The sequence below is a fragment of the Embiotoca jacksoni genome, unplaced genomic scaffold, assembly GCF_022577435.1.
Source record: "Embiotoca jacksoni isolate LCO1_2020_lvr unplaced genomic scaffold, fEmbJac1.0.p SCAF_1, whole genome shotgun sequence".
NCBI lineage: Eukaryota > Metazoa > Chordata > Actinopteri > Embiotocidae > Embiotoca > Embiotoca jacksoni.
Window position 1 is genome coordinate 2086083 of NW_027185229.1, and position 14046 is coordinate 2100128.

General features: G+C 44.0%; 3 protein-coding genes across 3 annotated transcripts; 1 reads left to right on the forward strand and 2 right to left on the reverse strand.

Annotated features, from left to right (window-relative positions):
- tatdn2 (TatD DNase domain containing 2) lies at window positions 1–3676 on the reverse strand. The gene is made up of 6 exons (XM_069152597.1): window positions 3377–3676; window positions 2854–3249; window positions 1731–2654; window positions 1533–1660; window positions 1219–1402; window positions 1–141 (listed from the first exon to the last, which is right to left on the reverse strand). The coding sequence occupies exons 1-6, from the start codon at window positions 3674–3676 to the stop codon at window positions 1–3; spliced, it is 2073 nt and encodes a 690-aa protein (XP_069008698.1).
- Window positions 3677–8179: 4503 nt separating this feature from the next.
- vhl (von Hippel-Lindau tumor suppressor) lies at window positions 8180–11642 on the reverse strand. Its single transcript, XM_069154543.1, has 3 exons — window positions 11202–11642; window positions 10448–10570; window positions 8180–9270 (listed from the first exon to the last, which is right to left on the reverse strand). Exons 1-3 carry the CDS (start codon window positions 11386–11388, stop codon window positions 9077–9079), a joined length of 504 nt encoding a protein of 167 aa, XP_069010644.1. The 5' UTR covers window positions 11389–11642; the 3' UTR covers window positions 8180–9076.
- A 1115-nt stretch (window positions 11643–12757) lies between these two features.
- Window positions 12758–14046, forward strand: LOC138201242 (vasopressin V2 receptor-like). The gene is made up of 2 exons (XM_069154570.1): window positions 12758–13601; window positions 13847–14046. Exons 1-2 carry the CDS (start codon window positions 12758–12760, stop codon window positions 14044–14046), a joined length of 1044 nt encoding a protein of 347 aa, XP_069010671.1.

Genomic DNA, 14046 nt, shown 5'->3' on the forward strand with positions numbered 1-14046 from the left:
TCAGATGCCGTACAGCCGAGCCGTGTTGTTGCGGACGGTGTCGAGCACGGTGGCCGTGTCTTCCCCCCGCAGCAGGCTGAGCTCCTGCAGCGTGTGGAGGCCCATTCCTGGATGGGAGAACCGGCAGACGTCTTTACTGACCTGAGGAGGGAGACGGTCACCAGATTAACAAGCTGAGAGCAACGCAACAGCAATATATCCAAATATAACTTGGTTTTATACACTGACAACGGTTTTAGTTTCTATCAGCCATCGGTCCAGTTTCTTTGTCTACTCCTGCGATTGTGAACTTTGTTTTTTTCGGTGCAGCATTTTGACCTGAAACCAAACTGTTTTTCAGAGAGAGCGACACCTGAAGGCAAAAAGGGGAAAACTGCTCGACCCGTTTATCAATTCATCCTCAACATTAAGATTTCAAAACAGTTTGAGGAAAATAACACGAGGTCATCGTTGGATATTTCATGGTATGATAACAGTCACAGAAAATATCACGGTATTTCATCATTATTATTAGTGATGTTGACATTATCATTTAAGTTCATTTGAAGTGCAGAAATTCTCCCTTTTGGAAATAAATAAAACTTTAATTCAAAGCCGAGTTTTAGTTGGTCGGGGTGAAGTTCTTTTAAGCTATTTTGCATCCAACTGCAATTAATGATTGTTTTCATTATGGGAAAATATGAGCTGATTATTATCTCCATTAATATTTGGTTTGTAAAAACTCTGAAGTGTTCTAAACGATTATCAAAAGAGTTGATAGTTTACTGTTAATTAAACACACGCTGGAAAAGATGGAGCTGACAGCCAGGATGAGGGAAATTATTTCAATAGAGCATTTTATAGATTGACGTTTAAACAAGCACGTTTTTTTGTTCAAACACTACATTTATAAACGGGAGAATATATGCACTTTTACATAGTATGATAAGATAGATTTTAATACCACAGTATGCAGCTGCAACCAAAATATTCAGTAAACTCTACTTCAGTAATCCTTAAAATCAAAGCTTGGGGATGTTTTCCTCAAAGAAAAAGGATTTCAGTTTTATTTATACGAAGCAAATATTTTTGTCTTTTTAATAATAATAATCTCAATTCTCGACTGAATGATGAATTCCAGACTGTCGAACAGCTGTTTGTTATCAGCGTCACATTAAATGTCTGCTGAACTTCACAGAACATCCATTTGGATTTCTCGAGCCTCCATTTAAAACGCACCTTTCTTGGCAGGAAATACGGCGCGTCCGTCTCCAGCACGATCCGGTTGAGGGGGATCCTGCTGGCAGCGTTTCGGGCCTCGGTGGCGCCGGAGTAGGTGATGACGGCCGTGAAGCCCACGTACATGTTGGGGAACTCGGTCAGGAAGGGCTCGATCACCGGATAACTGTTGGTGAAACAGTGCCTGGAAATAAAAGTTCAGATTAAATGGACACGAATAATGAATAACATGAATGATTCTGCTCCACACACACACACACACACACACACACACACACACACACACACACACACACACACACACACACACACACCTGTGGATCTTGTACTCCCTGGGAACACACTTCTTCATGATTGGCAGCAGGTCGTCGTCGGCGTCCCGACAGTGGATCACCAGAGGCTTCTGCATGGCCACCGCCAAACGCAGCTGACGCTCAAACACCTTCAGAGAGACGCAACACGACGTCACACTTTTCAATAATTCAGATTCCACTTCGTTCGTCATCTCTTACCTCTTTTTGCTTCGAGGGCTCGGTGGAGTTTTTGTGGGAGTAGTCCAGCCCCATCTCACCGAAAGCGACGGCTTTCGGGTGCCTCATCGCCATCAGTATGTCGTCTTCCTGAGTATTGGAGTAGTCTTTGGCGAAGTGGGGGTGGCAGCCGAACGCCCCCCACACCATGTCCTCGGCCAGCAGACCTTCCCACAGCGCCCGCCTCGCCGTGATCTGCGGGTTGCAGAAGTCCGTGATGCAGCCTCGAAACTCCGGAGGGAAGCTGCTCTCGTACAAACTTCGAAAGCGTCCGAATGTCCCGCTGAAGCGCAGTTTTCCGTAGAGCATGTCCAGATGGCAGTGTGTGTCTATGAAGCCCACCTCGCTGTCCCGGTGGGGGTAACTGGTCCACAGAGGCTCCGCCCCCACGGACAATCTTTTCTGAGCAGAGCGGTCGTGGACGGAGTAGCGGGGGTGACGCGTGGAGGAGCCCACGTCTGACCGCCTGCGGGAGGTCGGGGAGTCCAGGTAGGATGTAGAAACCGCTCGGTTCGAGTGGACCGGCAGAGCAAAGGGATCCGAGAAACAGGACGCAACGTTGGACGAGGGACGATTCTCCGAAGGGCCCGTGTTTGGTGGGCGGAGCTCCTCGTACGCGACATGAACTGTCGTCCGTGACGGCGAGAACGTTCCCTCAGCAGCTGGCTGGAAGCTCCCAGACGGTTCGTTAGGGGACAAAAAGGTGAACGGGGAAGTCGTCGCTCGGTGGGGATTCAGCAGAGGAGGAGAGGAAAAACGGTCTGGAGGAACGTCCAGGTCGGGGGGGCACGAGTCCCAGTCTTCAGCCTCCGGGGGGGTTTCTGCTGTAAATGACTTGTCGTGGAGGATTTTCTCTGCGAACGCAGAGAACCTCCGAGAAGAATCTTCTTCTTCTGGCACAAAACTCTGAAAAACATTAAAAGAATTACATTTAACTCCTCAAAGGCTTCATGATCATTTTACAGTCATTATATTTTAAGAACGACCGTTTCTCAGCTTCTGTACAAAAATTACATTTTCTTCTGATTTCCACAATATAAATAAAATCAGCTGATATGCAGTAAAAAGATTTAACTTAAAAGACACGACAGATTCGTGGACTTACCTTTCCGTCCGTCCGTGACTCCGAGCTGTCGTTTTGTTCCGTCGTGCCCTCAAACATCTGGAGGTCCGAACGCTGATCTTCACCGTCGTCGTCCTCCGATTCATCGTTGGGTTTTCTTGGGAAGACGTTTATATTTCGGTCGCAGGAGGTCGGACGGAGCACTTCGGACGGTGCAGCTACGGGCGGGGCAGCCTGACTGTGAGCGTCCGTCCGGGGGACGTTACCGCTGCTGCGTCTTCCTCCGGCTGCCCCCATCGACATCCCGTAGACGACCTTCGACGCCTCATCAGGCGTCCGCTCTTTCTTTTTCAGGATGAAGCAGTCGGACGGAGGCGGTGACACCTGCTGAGTCCGTTTGGACTCCAGCTGCTCGGGTGAGTTGTTCACGGGTTTGTCCTGCGGCAAACAGATAAATCAATAACTTTATCTTCCACCTCTGAGACTGTAGTTTGGTTAAATTACAGAAAATGTCAAAAAAAAAATTAAGAAAAGGGTCAAATCACAATTCACAGTAAAGATTTACCTCCGAAGCTGTGAACGTTTTGAAGTTTCTCCTGGAAAGCTTCCTCAGCTTGACTTTGCTCGACGACGGCACTCGTTCACGGAGCACCCGGGACTTCCTCTTGGGCGTGTCCAGACTCAGAGCGCCGAGGCGCTCCGACCCCGGAGACTCGCTGAAGGCCGGAGGACTCGAATCTTCCTCCGGGGAGACATTCCTGCGGCCGAGCGCGTCTGAGCCGGCGTTCGTCCCCGGAAGACGTGCGGGTGAGCTCGAAGACGTTTGCAGCCACTTGGTCGCCACCTTCTTTCCGCTGCGGTCCATTTTCTGAGATCCTGATCGACGTGCACAAGAAGAAAAGGACAGAACATAAAGTGCAATTCTGAAAGGTAGAGTTCATTTATGTTTTAATTGCAGGATATTTTCATTGTCTCATGAGCTACTGTGTACTTTCCTTACAGGGTGAATATCCATAAAGAGATTTATTACATAAAGTGACAACGATAACATCCACAAAGAAGTCTCCCTGAAAAACAGTAATTTAACCAGACTTATTCTGTAGATATCAACATTCCTGCAGTTCTAGGTTTCATTTTTAAATGTACACATCAGTATGTTAACTGTGGGAATATATTCAGTGAAAAGAAGAGATTAAAGGTGATCCAGTGGTGCACTTCAATATATCACAACAACTTCTACTACATGTTGTGGAGCCCTGCAAAGTGACACACGTCAATCAATTGTAGTTGACAGCTGAAATTTTAATGTAAAACCTTAATGACACAGCAGTGTCTCAGTGGAGTTTGTGCAGCTGTGAGGATAAATTACGTGAAGAAGTTCACCACGTGTCCTCGAGGACACCACGTGTCTTTGATGACACCACGTGTCCTCGATGACACTTCCTGTCTGACTCAGTTAGCTCATCGCTTTAGCCAATTAACTGTTAGCTACTGCAAGCTAACTCCACTTATTTTCCACTTTTACAGTCAAACTGTCACTCAACCTTTCTGGGTACAAAGAGAGAATTCATCGGTGTTATCGCGACTTTATACTTAATTATCACACGTGTGAAGAGCTAAGATGCTAATGCATTAGCATAGAGGTGTTCCGTTACCTTCAAATGGCACGAGCTGCCCGCAACGTGTCCTCCCGCGCGGACAACTTGAACTACGTTCAAACACGCCGCGTGTTTGAAGAAAAACGAAATATTAAAACGCTTATTATCGTCGCGTTTAATATTGCGTTCAAATGAACCGCGCCGGTTGAGTTTTTTACGTTTTGAGGTCAACCGGCAGCCAAACGACCAGACCTATTACATCTCGCGAGATTAGCTCAATCAACGAGATTTTAGTAATGAGTGGAAACTACGGCCAAAACATTAAAACGGGGTTTTTTTTTTTAAATTTCGCTTTATTGTAACAAAATTTGGCAAAAACAAAATGACAGAAATAGTACATTACAAAAAACAAAGCTTTTGGTATAGTAAAAAAAAAAAAAAAAATCAAAAAAAAGAAGAAGAAAGAATAGCAGCAACGATAACCAAGTAAAAGGAAAAAAAATAATAAATAAAGAGGTCAGAGAATTAGTGTATGTATGAGGTTAAAACAAGGCTGGTTTATGCATTTAGAGGCTCACTCATTAAAACTAAAACCACTGGTCTGACACCAGTAAATCGTGGATAAACTGTTCAGCCACAGTTCTAAGTCTGTTATAAAGCATTTCCCTTTTTTTTGTTTCACAAAATGACTCCAAATTAAATGTCATATAAAAAAAATGTGTGTACTGATCAATAATCTCAAAACAAAGCCTCAATAAGACTAGACAGGGCACATTTCTTTATGTAACACAATTTATTCAGCTTTTAATACATTTAAAACTCACAAGGAATCGTTAACACACTTAAAAGAGTGAGTAAAAGAAAATGTTAAATAAAAATAAAGACAGGAAGTCAAAAAGGTCAAAGTGATAAACACAAAATCTTCTGTTTAGATTTTCATCGTTTGATGACTACAGTGGTTTTACCACTGATTGCAGTCACAACAAATGTTTTATTCATGTGGTGAACACTTCATTTTCACACTCTACAGGAAATTCTGTTTTTTAAGTGTGCACCAGCTTTGGTTTGAACAAATCTAGACAGACGGTGACAAACAAAAGTGTGAGTGACACTTCCTGTCAGACTTTCGGTAATCCGAGAGAGGTTTTATATGCACCAAAGCTGCTTCCTTTACCTGGAGGGAAGAAATAAAAAAAGTCCCAGTTTACCGGCCAACCATTCATTACGAACCATTGTTCTTTTTAATAACTCTGATTATCTGTTACATACAATTATTTATTGTATACAAGGGCGATCATTTGCATTATTTGAGGGGGGATTTCTACAAGGGCTTCCTGCTTGTCTCCAAATATGAGTTTCAGAATCTTAAATGTTGATTTGATAAGAGTGAATCTGAGCAGCAGGATCAACAGATAAAACGGTTTGGGGCGTAGATGTCACTTCTCCGGGCCACATGTGTGTGAATGTACTTATTGTTCAGGTGACATTTGGCTGCAGGTCGGATCCGTACTTACATGCTGAGCCCCTGTTCTCCACCAGCCAGTAGCAGAAGCCCCTCCTGGCGTGCTCATTGAACACATTCCTGTACTGGGGCATGTTTTGAGGTGACACGCTGGTTTTTGGTGCGTCTAATGACAAAATATAAAATAATAAAGCGGCAAGAAAAGATTCACCAAAGTTAAGAATTTAGTTTAATGTTTAATGCGGTACCTACTGTATGCTCGCTCTGCAGTTTTATCCTGAGTCAGAGGAGGTAAGAGGCTGCTGCTGGTGCAGTTTAGAGCAGCGTTGTGTGATTCATACGCTACAAGATACGATAAAGAGAAATTAGAGGCACAAATGTTCTTTGTTACATACGACCCTATTTCCAATTAAGTTGGGACACTGTGTGAAATGTAAATAAAAACAGAATGTGATGATTTGCAAATCATGTAAACCCATATTGAAACATGGATGCTGGGTTTTTGAACTGTGCACTGACAACAAGCTGGATGGTCCCTCTCCTCGTTAGCACGGCGGATGCGGCGTCCATGATTTCCAGACAGAATTTTAAACTTTGATCCGTCGGACCTCAGGACAGTTGTCCACTTCACCTCAGTCCATCTTCAATGATCTCGGTCCAGAGAAGGCGGCGGTGTTTCTGGATCACGTTTCTATCTGGTTTCTTCTTTGGAGAGTTTTAACAGCATTTGTGGACGCAGCGATGAACTGTGTTCACAGACGATGGTTTTCACAAGTGTTCCTGAGCCCATGCAGTGATTTCCACTCCAGAATAGTGTCTATTTTTTAATGCAGTGCTGCCTGAGGGCCTAAAGATCACAAACATCCAATATTGGTTTTCAGCCTTTCTCCAGGCTCTATTTTCAATTAATTATGTTATATCATATGATTTGATAATCATCGCATTCTGTTTTTATTTATATTTTACACAACGTCCCAACTTTTTTGGAGACAGCATTGTACAATGTGTATAAACTGCTGGAAACTGCTTTCTGCCCCCCAATATCACATCTACTGGGTCATTTTTACAAACCTGCGTCCTTCAACAAGGCAGCTGGAAGCGACGCAAGATAAACTGGTACCTGGGTGGGAATAACTGAGCATAGTGTGACACACATACAAAGTATTTCAGGGTTTTATTAGTCTGCCTCTGTAAAGCAGGAGAGATTCTTTCTTTAGGTCTTACCATTGTTTTCATTTTGCTCCAGTGATCCGTCTGCAGGTGAGGAAACATGACGGGGTGACTCCTCGGCCAAAATGTCCTGCTGGTGAGGAAAACAGAAGGATGGTGATCGCTGGATCTCAGCGTCCAAACAAAAACTTTACACGTCTGTGAGACGCAGAGAAAATCTCTCGACAGCGACCGAGGATTAACGTACAGCTCTCTCCTGAAACGACCCGAGGCCCAGGTTTTTCTCTTTTCCTCTGCATGCATGTTCTCAGTATTCGTGCACCCGGCTCGGCTCGACTCGTCTCTCTCACACACACACACACACACACACACACACACACACACACACACACACAAAGGGATGTGTTGTGTTACTTTGTTGCCTAGCAACGCAGTACCCCGGACCGCAGATGGATACTGTTGTAAACTGGGGTGGTTATAATTTCAGGGTTTGACATGTCACTTAGACTGGACATCCTGCTGTCTGTCCGTGAGCTTGTACAGCAGACTTGTACGAGCACGAGGTTGATTTATTACACATTAAATATTCCTGCCATTTTATCACAATTGTATAATTATAAATAATATAACTTTCAAATCCCCCCCCCCCCCCAAAAAAAAATGCTGATCTGAGGTGCTTTGTTAAAATGAATCCATTTATTTCTCATAAAGTTGTAATAATATTCAGTGTCATGTTCTTGAAGTCATTGAACTCTCAAACACATCCGGCTGAAACTAATAGTTTCTTGTTCTCAGCACAAATACAGCCGGGTGTGTACCAACTTTATACTCAGTAGTTTGGTCTTTTAAAAAAAACAGAAGTATAATGTTATTATTCCTGAGAAATTCAATTGTAACCTCATGATTTTTGGTTTGTCAATTAGCAGTTTTTGGGGGTAAGGAGGATGTGAGGACATGAGGAGGATGTGTGTGTGTGTGTGTGTGTGTGTGTGTGTGTGTGTGTGTGTGTGTGTGTTAAGCACCTTGAATTACATTTGATAAGTTAGAAAGGCACTATAAATTTGATTTGATTCTATATGTTTGCTGTTTTTCAGTTTTAAAATGAATTGCAATACACTCCAAAGACCCTTTTAACCAGTAAGAAATATATCTTTTATTTATTTACAAATAAACAGTTAAAGTCTTTTGAGTGTGTAAATTAAAACCTGGGTAACAGAAGAAGAAAAGAGGAAAGGAAATTACACAGTTGGCAAAAACAAAAGAACAAGCTCCTCGATCACAGTGTTTGACAGCCTGAAGTTCAAATAAAAAGATTGTTCTTGCTCCTGAAATCAGCTGAGACAAAACTTTAGAAGAGACTTTGTGCGTTTACAACAGTCTGAACAAAAGTGTTTTCTGAACAACTCTGGATTTAAAGTGCCGAAGCTAAAGCTTGCTAATAACTGACAAACAGTTCACTGCTGCAAAGTAAGATGTTATTTTTAAGGAGAGTCAATCCATTCCCTGGAATCTCTTTAAAACAACCTAACTTCAGTTGTTCCCAACAAGAGCACGAGGAGAATATATCTCTATGGAAATCCTAACGAATGTGACGATATTGTATTTTGAAGTTCAACTATAACATAAAACATTCCTGTAGGAGCCGTCTGTGCAAATGATCGACCAGGAATTCTCAGGGAGTCTGTGAGTCTGATGGTTGAATGTTTCTCCGTCTGTCTCGAGGCCTTTCAGGAGTAAACACATACATTCTTAACGTTTTAGAGGGCGATCAGAACTATTTCACAGGAGCTGCAGTCGTCATATTACACGGAAAATCTTTGACTGAAAGGTGAAAGCAACAGTCTTTTTTTTTTCCTCTGCTGAGGAAGAGATTTGCTCAACTGAGTGTCCTTTGGAGCAAATGTACGTCTTCACATCAGGTCTGACGGATCCGAGTTCTCTACTTTCAAGGAGCAGTACGGTCCTACTGTCCATGCGTGACACGTGTCCGTCCCCGCTGTCCATACGTGTCACGTGTCCGTCCATACGTGTCGCCTCACTCCTCCTGGCCCTGGATCCTCTGCAGCAGATACTGCTCCGCTCGCTGGTTGATGAGGTGGAGATCTCTCGTCATGCTGGGTCGATCCTCCAGCTCCTCGTGGAGACAGCGAGGGATTTCCAACCTGCGGTAGTCTTCGGGTCGTACGAGACCCCGAATGACCTGAAGGGCCCGATCTTTGAGGCTGTAGACTGCACAAACCAAACACATGTTTGTCTAGACTTTATAAAAGGTTGTCAACATATAACTCAAAATATTTCTTTGACTGAATCCAAAGTCACTAATAATGTGGCCCCTAAATCAAATCGCCTCTTGTATTATATTTTCCGGTTGAAAAAGTTTGAAAACCACTGCAGATAAATGTTCAGGGTTCCATCTGCAGATCATCCTGTCGAACCACGATGGGATTTCTGTGTTTCTTATGTCACTTTCTGGCATAAACCAAAAATCTCTCTCCCGCCTCCAACTAGTCCAGAGTGCAGCAGCTCGGCTTCGTACTGGTCTGAACAGACGACATCACATTATCCAGTTGTGGCCTCTCTCTCTGGCTCCCGGTTGGTTTTAGAATTGATTTTAAGATTTTGTTGATCACTTTTAAGGCCCGCCTGGGTCTGGCCTCGAGCTACATTACTGAAATGTTAGCCACATATGAGCCAACTCGCAGCCTTAGATCCTCCGGTGGGCTCTTCTGGCCGTTCCCAAGTCCAGACTTAAATCAAAGGGTCACCGTGCTTTTACCTTCAGAGCCCCTCGACTTTGGAACGACCTCTGAGGAGATAAGGCTCGCAGAATCATTAACTTCTTTTAAATCACTTCTTAAAACCCATTTTTATAGAATTGCTTTGAAGTGATGTCGTCCTTTTATGTCCTTTGATGCAGTTCTTTTGTTCCCCTGTTTTTGTTTGTTTATTTTATTTATTTATTTGTTTGTTTTCTATTCCATTTGCTTGTTTTGGTTATTTGTTTGTTTTTCTTGTATTCACTACCTTCATGGTTTGGTCTTTTTTTGCCTCCTGTTTTCTTAAATGTTTACCGGTATTGCCGTTATGTACGAGTATGCTTTGCTTCTCTGTAGAGCACTTTGTAAACTCTGTTTTTATAGGTTCTATTTAAATAAAGTTATTATTACTTCATGATGTTTTGAGCACCACAAATTAAACACCACTTAGCTCCATTTTCATAAAGATGTGGCAGATGAAAGAGGTGAAAGACATCTTAAAACCTCCGACACTGAAAATTGAAATGATGGAAAACCCTTTTTACTTCTGCAGACTTTACTTTAACAGCCTTTCAAAACACACAAATCTGATTTCTTCAGGTATTTTTTCCGTTTCTGGTGTCATAAGTGTTCTCGAGTACTTGTCGTACCTGGTAAAGTGACGATAGCAAACACAACACTCCCACTGTCTGCCGGTTTAGGAATAAACAGCTCTTTGCGGTTCACCTTCACACACTCATCAGTTTTTGCATCTCTGAACATCCACGGGTGACCTGAGAAAAATACAAACATAAAACACACTTCAGAGCCAGGAGACTGTTTCTCTATGCTGCAAATACAAGATGAAGTACTTCTGTTTTTGGAGGTTGGCGATTGACACAGAATTTGTGCCTCGTGGTGTTTTAGAGATGCAGCATTCAGGTTATATTTAAATGAGGTTCACAGTCAGAAAAAGTCGACCGTGGCTTCAGGAATTGTTGATGCAGCAGCTCATTTTGGGGGAAACACGTTCAATCCACAAAACACAGCTTTGAAATATGAAATAAATGAAATATCTTGTGATCTTTTGGTCAACACGGTCGATAAGAAGGTTTTTCTCGTGAGAAAGCTGCAGGACTCTCGGTGGGCTGCAGAGCATCATGCTGTTTTTAGAGACGCTGAATTAAAAGATAATTGATGGTGCAGCATGAACACGATCAGAAGAAACGTACTTGAAGAAAAGTGACTGAACTATTTAAAGGCTTCGTTTGGACGATTGTTTCTGCATTACACAATAATCAAATGGATCCATCCATGAAACCAAGATATGGTGTGTCCACTTCTGTCAGAGGGAGAATTAAAGCAGCTCACAGATCTGACAGAAACGGACTCGGTACAACTCCCGACGTGTTTTACGTGTTTTACCGACGAAGGTGGACATCCGGCGTCCCGTCCCCGGCTGCATTTTGTCGTACGGCTGAGGCTCCCCGCGGTAGTCTATCCACGACGGCCGGACCACACGAGGGCTGCGGTTACAAAACACGGTGTCCACGGGTATCCGGCTGTTCAGGGAGCGGACCAGAGGAAGAGACGGCTCTCCCTCTCGGGGCATCACTGCTAATTCAAGCTAACCCGTTAGCACAGCGAGAATTAGCTCCTCTGCTAGCGGGAAGCTAAACGTTGGCCGTCGACGACACAAGGAGGTTGTTAAAGGAACGATGGCTGGATGACTTCACCCGTTTCATGAGGTTACATCGTTTACAAACACAGAAGTGCTCCAACAACACCCCAGCAGCGAAACGACCTCTTCCTTCTTCTGAACTACTTTGTTTACATTCGAGCTTCCGGTGTAGCTGTGGGACGTCGAAATGTTCTGCACTGTGATTGGTCGAGAGAGAAATGACGACAGCAGATGTACGTGTTCGACGTGTTTTCAGACACAGATGCAAGAAAAAGAAGTTCCGCCTTAAAAATCACCTTCAAAGAAGAAGACCTTCAAAATAAAATCACTTCCGGAGCAGATCATTCTTCTTTGTCTTTTACTTTGTGATTTAATCCACTCATTAACTTTCTACAGACTTTTTAAACTCTTGACTTTTTAATTCTTTGCGTCGTCACTTTTACAAGAATATACATTTACCGACGAAAGAGGCACACTCAAACATTGCAAGTGAAAATGCCACTCAAGCAAACATTCCCCTTTCTGGAAAACTGCAACAACAACAATAAAAATGTCAGCAAACGACACCACCCACCTACAGAAAACCCACATCGGCAGATACTGAAGAGAGTAAGCATTTTGTCAAATATCACAAGTTCTCAGCTCATATAAATGTTGATCAAATAAGTGCACCTTCCTCTCTGCATACAAATCAACACCGAATCAAATAAGTTACATACTGAGAATGCAGGAAGAAGACTAAATTACATTCTTGATTCTAGAGGTGCTGGATTTAGTTAATAATGGGCGACTGAGGCACATCATTATTTTGAGTCATATTCAGTAATATCATGACTGGTATGGCTTGGTGTTTTATTAATAAACCGTACCACACTTATTTTTTTCTTCTGTGAGGACCAACTTAATGAATGTGAGCTCCACCCAGTTTTATTCTTACATAAAACTCTGAGACAGCAGTAGAGACCTTCCAGAGCAAAACCAGAGACCAACCTGAGCTCCACTGCAACATCACAGCTTTAATGCGCCCTCAAAGATACTCAAGGAAAAGAGCTTTAAAGGCTAAACGTAAAACGCCACCCTTACAGGCAGCTTTTATTCTAATCTGCGCTTTTAGTAAACGATTTTTCTTTGGATAAAAAGGGTTAAGTGCAGATTCGTTCTCTTCAAGAATACAAAAATGTTGCCAGTAATCTTTCTTTTGGAAAAATGTCCATGTTCGTCATGAATAGACTCTCTCTTCTTTTATTCCAGACGTTTTAGGCAAGTTAATAAATCAAAATTCTGTCGCTGCCCGAACACAATGCGCCCTCTGAATGACAGTGACTTTGAGGATGAGGAGGATGTGGCGAGAGATGAAGGTCTGGCCAGGGTGGAGATCGCGGTCCTCAGTGCCATCTTCGTGGGCGCCGCCATCCTCAACACCGCGCTGCTGCTGGTCCTCTGGAGGCAGCGCAAACAGATGACCAGGATGCGCGTCTTCGTGTTCCACCTGTGCCTGGCGGACCTGGTGGTCGCTTTCTTCCAGGTGTGTCCGCAGCTCATTTGGGACGTCACAGACCGGTTCGTCGGACCGGACCTGATGTGCCGTCTTGTGAAGTACCTGCAGGTTCTCGGCATGTTTTCCTCGACTTACATGATCGTGGTGATGACAGTCGACAGATACCAGGCTGTCTGTAACCCGATGGTGAAGTTTCAGCGGACACGCACGAGGCTCAACATCCCTGTGTGCATCGCGTGGGGGATTTCTCTGCTGGGCAGTTTGCCACAGGTTTTCATTTTTTCCCGGGTCGAGGTCGCCCCCGGTGTGTTTGACTGCTGGGCTAATTTCATCCAGCCGTGGGGCCTGCAGACCTACATCACCTGGACCACGCTGGTCATTTTTGTGTTGCCTGTTTTTGCAGTTATTTTTTGTCAAGTGCGCATCTGCCGAGCCATCCACATCAACCTGTACCAAAAGACTCAGCTGCAGGGAAGCGTGGGTCTCCCGCTGCCATCCAGAGCCAGCGGCGTGGTCGGCATGTCCAAGGCCAGGGTGAAGACGCTGAAGATGACGGTGGTCATAGTTCTGGCTTACATCGTCTGCTGGGCTCCTTTCTTCACCGTCCAGCTGTGGTCCGCCTGGGACACACATGCACCAAAAGAAAGTAAGTTACCGCGTAGTTCTGGTGGGTACTCAGTGTAATAATTAACCTAAATCAAGCCGTCATATGCTTTATAGGGTATTTTGTGTGAAATCTAAGTCTTAACGCACAAAGTGCGTATTTACGCACAAAGTGCGTATTTACGCACGGACATCATAACGTGTTTAAAGGTGGTAAAGGGCTTCTTTTTCTTTTTCTTTTTCTTTTTTGCAAACACATGACACTATTCACTTCTCCTAACGTTCCAGCTGCGACTTTCACCATCCTGATGCTGCTGGCCAGCTTGAACAGCTGTGTGAATCCCTGCATTTACCTTCTGTTCAGTGGTCAGCTTCCCAAGAGGTTGGTGACACTTCGGTGCTGGCAGCATTCCCACGGTAAGGACTCACTGCACGAGGAGCCGACGCTGGTCAGCACTCTGTACATGAGTTTCAAAAACGTGTCTTAG